This window comes from Mugil cephalus, chromosome 10 (genome assembly GCF_022458985.1).
Source record: "Mugil cephalus isolate CIBA_MC_2020 chromosome 10, CIBA_Mcephalus_1.1, whole genome shotgun sequence".
NCBI classification, from domain to species: Eukaryota; Metazoa; Chordata; class Actinopteri; order Mugiliformes; family Mugilidae; genus Mugil; species Mugil cephalus.
Genome location: NC_061779.1, coordinates 26,407,922 through 26,417,365, shown reverse-complemented (window position 1 = coordinate 26,417,365; position 9,444 = coordinate 26,407,922). Strand labels below are relative to the sequence as shown.

General features: G+C 39.6%; 1 protein-coding gene across 1 annotated transcript; it reads left to right on the top strand.

The window, feature by feature from the left end:
- Window positions 1-8,859, top strand: ciao2a (cytosolic iron-sulfur assembly component 2A). The gene is made up of 5 exons (XM_047597448.1): window positions 1-294; window positions 690-854; window positions 3,896-3,945; window positions 5,782-5,827; window positions 8,176-8,859. Exons 1-5 carry the CDS (start codon window positions 174-176, stop codon window positions 8,274-8,276), a joined length of 483 nt encoding a protein of 160 aa, XP_047453404.1. The 5' UTR covers window positions 1-173; the 3' UTR covers window positions 8,277-8,859.
- The last annotated feature ends 585 nt before the right edge of the window (window positions 8,860-9,444 follow it).

Below are 9,444 nucleotides of genomic sequence, written 5' to 3'. Positions count from 1 at the left end.
CGGAAGTAATTGCGCTACTAGGGAAGCCGCTAATCTGACCTATATACAATTTGGAAGTTAGTGTCTATGCTATCTGTAGAGTAGAAACACACTGACACACACACACTCACTAACACAGATATCCCGTCAAAGTGACCATAGCCGGTCCCGTATATTATGGCGTTTTCTAAAAGATGGAAGTAGTGTTCAACCTTGTATCCTTAAGTGTCTCCAAGATTTTACAGTTTGCAGGACTTAATAACAAGACTGCCCTGAGGACCAAAAAGATGGAAGAGAAAGCGTTAGAAGTGTACGGTACGTGTGTTTAAGTGAAGCTCATACAGGCCCACTGCTGTGTGAGATCTGGAGGCTGGCATTTGATAAGATCATGCTCGACTGTTGGGTCGTCTTTTGGAAAGAGGTGATAGCTGTACGGCAGATGACTTCAGAATTCTGAACCAGAACTTGAGTTAAGTCTGTTTTTGTTAGAATCAATCCAACACGGTGGAGATTTAGTAACGTTACAGATGTAAAGTGGTGTGCACTATGAACATGAAAAAAAATTGTGATCGACTTTTTTACTATGTTGGTAGCTTAGTTTCGGTTTATTTCTTTCAGGGCCTTGTTATGCACTGTGCATTTATGTTCCAATAATAAACTCAGTGTTGTTGTATTTAATGAAGCTCATCTGGTTTCTTTCACTTCATCAGATGTGATTCGATCAATCCGCGACCCAGAAAAGCCCAACACCCTGGAGGAGCTGGATGTAGTGACAGAGAAGTGTGTGGAAGTCCAGGAGCTCTCAGAGGATGAGTACCTCATCATCATCAAATTCTCACCAACCGTCCCTCATTGCTCTCTGGCTACTCTGATCGGTGAGTACCTAGGATCTGAGTGACCTCAGCTTCCAAAATGAGACAAGTTCAGGAAGGTTGATATAGATATTTTGATATTTGTTTTTTTTTTTGGTTGTTGGAAAATGGATTTCCGCACACACTTACATATTGGCAGAGATGTCTTATTGGATGACATTGCATTCCAGGTGTTTTCAGATTACTTGAAAAGCAGTAGACAGTGTAGAAGAGGGATTGCACTAAAAAAAAAAAAAATACAAACAACTGATGCTTTGCTTTGGTTCTACAAAAACCCTTCAACCTCCTCCTTCTGTATTCATGACAACTTTTACCAACAGTGGATTAAGTTGCATTAAGGCCTATGCATAATGAAGGGTGTTGTGACTTTAAATGACAGCTGTGCCTGTCTCAGTTCCAGTCTCACTCCACCTCTTTGCCCATTTGTCAGTTAGCTAGGAGTTAGTCAGCCAATGCCAAGATTGCAACAGCCATATTAAGCTTCAAAAACGTTTTGCAACCTTGGGCTGTTTTGGGAAAGTTTCGTGTTTTTTGTAATTACTTTTTAATGCTGGCTTAAAATAAAATCAATGTGCATCTACTATTCTGTGACTCCACTAGTGTACACAATCTGGTTGGTTAAACTTGGCCCTTGAAAGACACCTTCAGGGAGCACATGAAGTCTTTAAATTACTTCTGATTCACAAAAAAAATCATTCTTTGTCACAGTTGTAAACAAACAATTGAAAAACATATTCATTAAAAAAAAAACAGTAATAATAATGATAAAAATGTTTGATTTTGGAATATTAAATGGACTAATGATATATGGCCCATTTGAACTATTACAGTAACTTTTGTCTCTTTCCTGGCTTGTAGCAAGTGCCTAAGAATTGTCGTGTATTTATCTGTTGTTTTTTCAGACAAGAACTCAACAACAACAAGCATGACAATGCTACTTTCCTTGCAAGTTGTAAATAAATCTATCTGCCTTTAGAGTGTTCGCATTGATGTCACTGCCGCCTGGAGCCACTCCCTCTGAGTGGTACACACATGATGAAACGTAGCAGTAAATACAGCAAGACCGGGAAAAATGTGGACTATCTGATCAAATTAAGGACAATTGAACTCGACAATGATCCATATGAACTAGTAGCCTCAGTTTCCGTTAGTTTAAGTTAATTTCTGTTATGATAAATGTAACTAAAAAAGAGCTGCTAAAACTAAGAGCTTTGCTGAGAGGTAACGTTAGCCATATAATACTGTAGAGTCTGTCCAAACATTAAAGGGATGACGAGGAGTGATCACAAAGGTTTCTGTGCCTGGATTCCAGTTGTTTCTTCCTAATACAGCAATCCTTTTACTTCTCTTTTCTTTGGTAGTCGGAAATAACTGTAAAAATATATCTCTGACTGCTTTTCAAATCTGTTTGTACAGTCAATCGCACAACAACTATTCACCTTTTTTTTTTTAAATTAATTTTGCAAATAATGCAAACTAATGCTGCTAATCTGTGACGTCACATGCGTACCCTCTATACATCTTTAAAACTAAACAACATAGAATTACATGAACATTACTACATGGTTGCAAACAACCTTTTGCAGACAAGAACACTGGTGTATTTCGACTTACAATCAGAAAACGATGAAAAATGAACTGCAGAATCTAGTTTCCATATTAGCTTGATATTACATAAACGTCTTTCCCTATCTTTTTCAACAGAAAATACATCATCAGATAGAAAAACTTTCTTTTTGTTATATTATTTTGTTAGGCTTTTCACTTGAATTTTAATCATCTAACCAGCTCTGAGGTCATTTAGAGTGTCTGGTCATTTAGGCTTAAATTGTGTCAACATAGAAGCACATGTCTCAAAACACCGTTTTTGCTGTTGCATTATGCGCTCATGGATTCTGTAAGTGTATCAAATGTGTATCACATTTACCTGTGTGTTTAAGATACACTGTTTTTGAGCCACTGTGCAGTGTGTGCAGAAAGCTGATAGGCTGATCTGTTATTCAGTACCTTCACACAATGCCAGCAGACATCACTCAGTTTGAGTATGCCTGAACTGACTGATTTTCCTTATGGACTTTCTTCTTAATAGGATGAAGGATTGAGGTCAAAGTGTTTCTTCTCTGTTGACTCCGGCAGCATGCAGGGAGTTCTTTTCATGCAGCAGATAAATTCTTAACCGCAGGGGGCTGCTCGTCCTCCGCCTCACATTCCTTTATTAAGCGCCCAGCAGTGTCAGAGCGGGGCTGCTGGTGGAGGCTTTTAACACAGCTGCAGGTGGTTAGACTCACATCTCTGGAACCATGTTAGGGCATTTTGCTGTCCATTTCAAACAGAAATTGTGAGCAGAATTATTTCATTATCACCAAAACAAGTAAATGACAGAATTTAACATGAGTCAGTCAGAAGTGTTGGGGCTTCCTTGTCATTATAAAACCATACAGAAAGCGCAGTCATAGTACAGTGTAGACCAGGAAATGGATAACGTAAAAAATCAAAGTATATCTGGAATGATTCTCAGTCATCCAGGTCACCTATAAAGGAAGCAGCAACAAATGGACTTTCTGACAGCTGGTTGGGAGTCAGGGTTTTCTGTGGATTGTCCTGATGGCATAGAGTGGTAAAACATCTTTGATGTACTTTGCTCAAGTAATTGCAGATTAGAATCCTGTGCACAGCGATTGCACAGCTGTGACAGACCAAACTTTTCACCAAGCATCCGTTGTATAAAGTCTCTGTTTAAAGAATCCCTGATATGCCTATTGCTTTCCTTTCAGTCAACATAATAAAACTGTTACTTCTTTTCTTACTTGGTAAAGTTTCCCACACGCAGGCATAATCACTAGCTGCTCAACCACACACTGAGGAGATAGATTAATGAACAAGGCGTTTGATCTGTTCTATCTAAAAAAAAAAAAAAAAAAAAAAAATTGTATTGGAGCCAGCACCTAGAGACATTTAGTTGTAATGCACTCCACACCACACTGACTTTAATTTCAAATTTCAAGCAATGCTGTTCTCTAATGGTGCTGTTTGTGTGTCTGCAGGCCTGTGCTTACAAGTGAAGCTACAGCGGTGTTTGCCATTTAAGCATAAGGTGAGTACTAGAATGGTGTCTTGTCGTTAAAGAGCTCTCAGCAAAGGAGATGATGTATTGCTGTCTGCCCTTGGTGCTGGCAGCTCCAGCAGTGGACGATACTGTGAAGAAGGTGGTAAGAGTTGTGTCAGTGATGTTCACTGGTTGGTTATCAAAGCAACTGTTACACACACACAAGTGCACCATCACTGACTTTGGCAGGTTGAACTTCAACAGCTGCCACAGGAAGCGCATCCTCTGCTGGGCCTTCTTGCTGAGGCTACTGATGTTCATCACGCATGGCAACAGCTGCTTTGATAACAGCCTCCGGAAATCTCTCAGCCAGCTGCATAGTGTCACCTTGAATGCTTTTCCAACAGTTATGAAGAGATTTCCTCATACTATACTTCTGTGAGGCCTCTCACACTCATCATCCAGGCCATAGTATAGCTAAACTAAACTGAAACAGAGGCAACTAAACTTGTTTGAGTTTTATTGAAGATGCTTTATCTCTCATCTAAAAAAGAGTGTTAGGGCCATCCATGAGAAAAATACGAGAGGCGGTAGATGTCGAGAATAAAGTCAGACTTTTGAGACTATAACAACCAGTGCATGTGACTGCTTCTAAAGAATGCCATGCAGGCAGTTAGATAACGCTCTCCTCCGGAGTGAGGAAGAGTATTAGGACCAAAGTGCATGATAAACAAAATCTACCTTCTCTCATTTTGTTTTGCTCTTTGGTGGCTCTAATACTCTCCCGTAGTCATCCAAGTGGCTTCGGCAGTCCTGATTCAGATTCAGATTGGTGGGAGTCTTTTACTTTGGACCATCTGGTGGTGGGGTCCATTTACATAACCAGGCTCCAGGGAACGTTGTACAGAATAATCTGGACAGAATCCTCTCTTTCCATGATTCATGTAACTCAAACAACCCATTAATGGTCAGAAAGTGTGAAATGGGGATGTGACTTTTTAGAGACAGCTCTGGACTTGATTGCTGCATTTCTTAGGTTGGTAGTCAGATGATTGTTGAGGCCATGGTTACCTGAAGGAACAGTTCTCAGACACAGTCGGTCATGACACAGCTGTTTCATTAGCATCTGCACAAGTACAACTTGGAATTACAGATTGAGCCAATTTAATGTTTATTTATAATCCAGTCAGAGGTCCAGCGTTAGGAACAGAGGCGTTCTTGGAAAGCCATCAGACAGCCGCAGTGTTTGGAGGCAGGTGGAGAGCAGTGGGATTTAACTGGACACCATTAAATCTTCTTTTCAGATGAGATGAGTAGCCTTTTGATTCGAGGAGTGTTTTCATCACAGAGCTGCACAGGGAACATAACAAGCAGCAGCTTCACATTTCTGTGATAGAAAAAGTACTAGTGTGAAGAAAGAGCTTTATGTAAACCAAGACTGGACTGCAGAACTCAGTATTTTATATTAATTATGTATCAACTGAGTATCTCTGCTAAAAATTGTAGCCCCTCTCCATGTTATGTTTTATTTCAACAGTCTTAGTGTTTCAGCAGAAAGCTGTTTTTCTTAAATAGTATCAGTAGATAAACTTGGTGTCTACTACCTGGCCAGCAGCAAACAGCACAAAATTAAAGACTTTGTCAACAATTAATAATAAAAAAATGTTAGTGTTTGAACACTGTCTACTGTGCATTTCAATTCACGTTTCCTTTGTTCTTAATTTCATTTTTTAAACAACATCTTAATAAATACACAGAAACACTGCTTGTTTTCCATTCTCGTCACAGACGGAAATTTACATTTCAGAAGGAACCCATTCTGTTGAAGAAGCAGTAAGAAACACACAGCCTTTTAACATCACTTGTTTTCCCTTCTTTTCTCAGTTGGAAATTTACATTTCAGAAGGAACCCATTCTACTGAAGAAGATAGTAAGTCTGTTTTATGTTTATTTCTTTTTTTAATTTCGGATTAAACGGTCTCCTACCGAGACAGGTACGAGTCAGGTAGGATGTACTGCACACTGCTTTATGTTATCTACAAATATAGTCAACAAGGGCTGCATTAGCACCGCTGTGTTTAAGAAACTGTTTGATGCAGCTTCGGGGAGCCACATCACAGTTTATCTTTTTTTCTTTTCTTTTTTTTTTTTTTTCCTCATGGTAAGTGTAGATAGAAGCCACCTTATCGGAGTCTTGACTGTAGAGTTGTATTTAATTGTCGTTGTTTGTTGTCAGTTTGTCCTGCAATTTTCTGTAAATATCCTCGTCGTATTTTTTATCATTTTGGCGACGTTTTGACCTTTCGTACAGGTCAGATTTTTGCCTCTAGAAAAGAACGCCCAAGTTCTCCCAATTGTGACATTGGCCTTAAAGGTTTCCATTTTGGAAACTTGTCTTGATCAACTTTGCATAAAATGCTGACATTAGGTTGAGTGAGCAAAAGTGAACAAATTGAGTTGGAGTTTTAACAAGGCCCTACAACTTTCCTCTGGTGCCGGACTCAGGACAGACTTATTTGTCTGGAAAACCTTTGAAGTAAAGTCAGTTACTCTTCAAAGTTATTAACACTAGTGCAAAGCCATAGTTTGATCATATATTTTTACAAGCGTGTATCTTACTTGTCATTCTGCTCATACAAATAATGGGGTACTGTATACTGCATATACATCTACAGCAGTACACACCAATTAAAAATAAATAAAGTATAATCTAACTTTTCTAATCGTGCACTATTTTATCAGTGGGTATGTGGTTGTGCTCAGAATCAAATTCTGGTCGTCTTCTGAATGATGAAATAGCGGAAGATGGCACCAACAACATTAAAGGAGGTGCAGCTCTTTCTGAAGTAGTGGCTGCTCGCTGTGTCTGGACTGTGGGGCAAGGTGATGAAAAAACACATCAAAGCCTAAACGTACATCAAGCTGCCCCAACCATGCAGAAAATGTCTTATGGTCTGACGAGACCAAGATTAAACTTTTTGATCCAAATTGTAAAAAGTGATGCAAAAACAACAAAGTGCAACAGCAAATGAAGCATAGTGGCAGCATTGTGTTCCGGCTTTGCTTCTCTTTAGCTTCAAATCGGGGCTTTAGTGAAGATGAAGGCAATCATGATTCCAAGAACCAGTAAGTTTAGGAACTGTTGCTGTCTGCAAGACATCTGAAAGTGAAGAAAATGTTCAGCTCTCACCATGACAGTTATACAAAGCAGCATGCATCCAAATCAACAAAGGGACGGCGTCAGCAAAAGAGAGCAGTGTTTTGGAATGGCTGAGCCAGAGCTCAGACCTGAATCCTATAGAGCTGTCGGCCTAAAGAGCTGCCCTCAGAATCTGACAGTTTTAGAACATCTTTGCAAAGAAGACTTGGAAAATATTCCCAAGACAAGTGCTGTCATAAAATCACAGCGTGTTTTGATAGTATAGTTCAGTTGCGTGCATCCCCGTGGTGAATGGCTTGTATTTACACGCTGCTTTTCTACCTAAAGGTCAGTGACCTTATGCAGTGGGATAAAAGTCAAACAAAATAATGATGCTCTTTAACAACTGAAACCTAAAGCCAACAGCTGCACCACTCCCAGATAGAACATACACGGGACAGTTGTGGGTCTTAATAAATGAATAACTATATTATATTACACACATATTGTCCACGCTTCATTATTTTCTGTCAATATTCAAATGTCAAATCAGGAGAATGTTAGAGTTCCTCAGTTTTGATTTAGCTGTGTGGAAATCATGTGTAATCATTCCTTGGCTGGGGCAGCATGCTCACAGCTGGAACCTGCCCAAAGTGGAATGCAGCCATTATCAATACACATGTGCTGTTCCTGCTTTGTCAAAAACTGAGCCGCGGAAAATGTGTTTGTGCAACCCTCACAGGGGGTCTGCCTACTTTAACACTTGTTGGCATCCCATTACATAAAAGGCTCTACCTCAAGAAAAGGTGTTTTAAAGCAAAGAGTTCTCATTCCTTTGTTTAGTTTAGTTCATTTTAGCACAAATTATGTTACAAATCTGTGCAAGGTGGGAACAAAGCCTTCCACACCTAGCCATACAGAATGCATGTCAGGGATTCATGTTTTAAATCTATTTAACATGTAACTAGTTAATCAGTTAATGATACATCTTTAAAACCCCAAATAACTGCCACTAGCATTTGCTGAGCTGCTAACCTGTCTTTACATTACTAGTAACTAGTGTTTTAACTGTATGGTACTGTTTTTGTTGCCTAACTGTAAGCGATTGACTGAATGAAGAAATTTGTTTTTGTCTGCAGTTAACAAACAAATCAATGATAAGGAGCGAGTGGCAGCCGCCATGGAAAACCCCAACCTGAGAGAGATTGTTGAGCAGTGTGTTACCGAACCAGATGACTGACGGAGTTTGGCCCACCTGCCTGAAGCAAACGCTTTGAAACCGTCAATTATTCATGTGTGTGTCCACAGTGCCTGAATCTGTTAGTCATAGGATTCCTGAGGATCTTCCTGAAGGCTTGTGTAGGCTCTGGAGAGTTTGGGGTATTTGGAAACAGGGGCAGAACAGTGCATGTGTGTTGTCGTCCTTATCACTGCCTGCTGGATGACCTCTCACTGAACAGCAGCAGGTGTTTGTTGCTGACTTCTGTTCAAGGCAACGTCAGGAAACGGGCCAGATGAAACAGTTGTTTTGCCCCATCTATTTTTTTTCCTTTTTTGAGTCTTTTAAGCATACCTTGAGACAGATCTGTTGCTTTATTTCCCTTTGTGTATAACACAGAAAATGCACAAACTAGCTTTCATCAATTCCTGAGATTATTTTTAACAGTTCATGCTTTTGTAAATGCATTCATCAGATCAGCTACTCACATTCAAGTCAGAGTGAACAATATGATTCTTTTGTAGGTGATTATTTTTATAAAAACAAAAAAAATATGTAATGTACAAAAGAGTTGCCTATTAAAAGCTACTGTGTGTGACAGTAACATGCCTCGTTTGTATTATTGAGTAAGGAGATCAGGCTCTCACAATTCAGATTTCACAGATCAGACTTTCTTTGAACAATTTTATGGACTATAAAATATACAGTGTCCACAAACCACCTGGAATATACATGGGTTAGACAAAGAACACACGCAGACACGGGGAGAACATGGAAACTCCACACACAAAGGCCCCAGTCGATGCATTCACATCCAGAACGTTCTTGCTGTGAGGCATCAGTGCAAACCAGCACGTCACTGTGCCACCATGTAAGATATTAAGTTATATAATAATATGAATATATAACGCTGTGTGTTTTTTTTTTAACAGCCCCAGCGCATACAGTCTGCTTCCATTCATTTAATTCTTCTAAGTGATTGACAGGTGTCATGTCATGCCCCGTCATTCACTGATCGTTTGGAAGAAGTTCAGCTGTGGCGGATTAAGCATGAACGAGGTGGATTACTTTATTTCTAATCCATTTTCCTCAGTGTCTTTGGAAGAAAAGTTGGGAGTTAAGATACTGGAATCACATCAGCCAAATGACATTTGGTAAGTCTTGTGTTTCTTGGTTTGGAAGAAACGAC

Coding starts and splice junctions, on each gene's coding strand:
- ciao2a (XM_047597448.1), top strand. CDS start 174: ATGGAAGTAGTGTTCAACCTTGTATCCTTAAGTGTCTCCAAGATTTTA. Junction 295..689: donor GAAAGCGTTAGAAGTGTACG/GTACGTGTGTTT, acceptor TCACTTCATCAG/ATGTGATTCGATCAATCCGC. Junction 5,828..8,175: donor CCATTCTACTGAAGAAGATA/GTAAGTCTGTTT, acceptor TTTTGTCTGCAG/TTAACAAACAAATCAATGAT.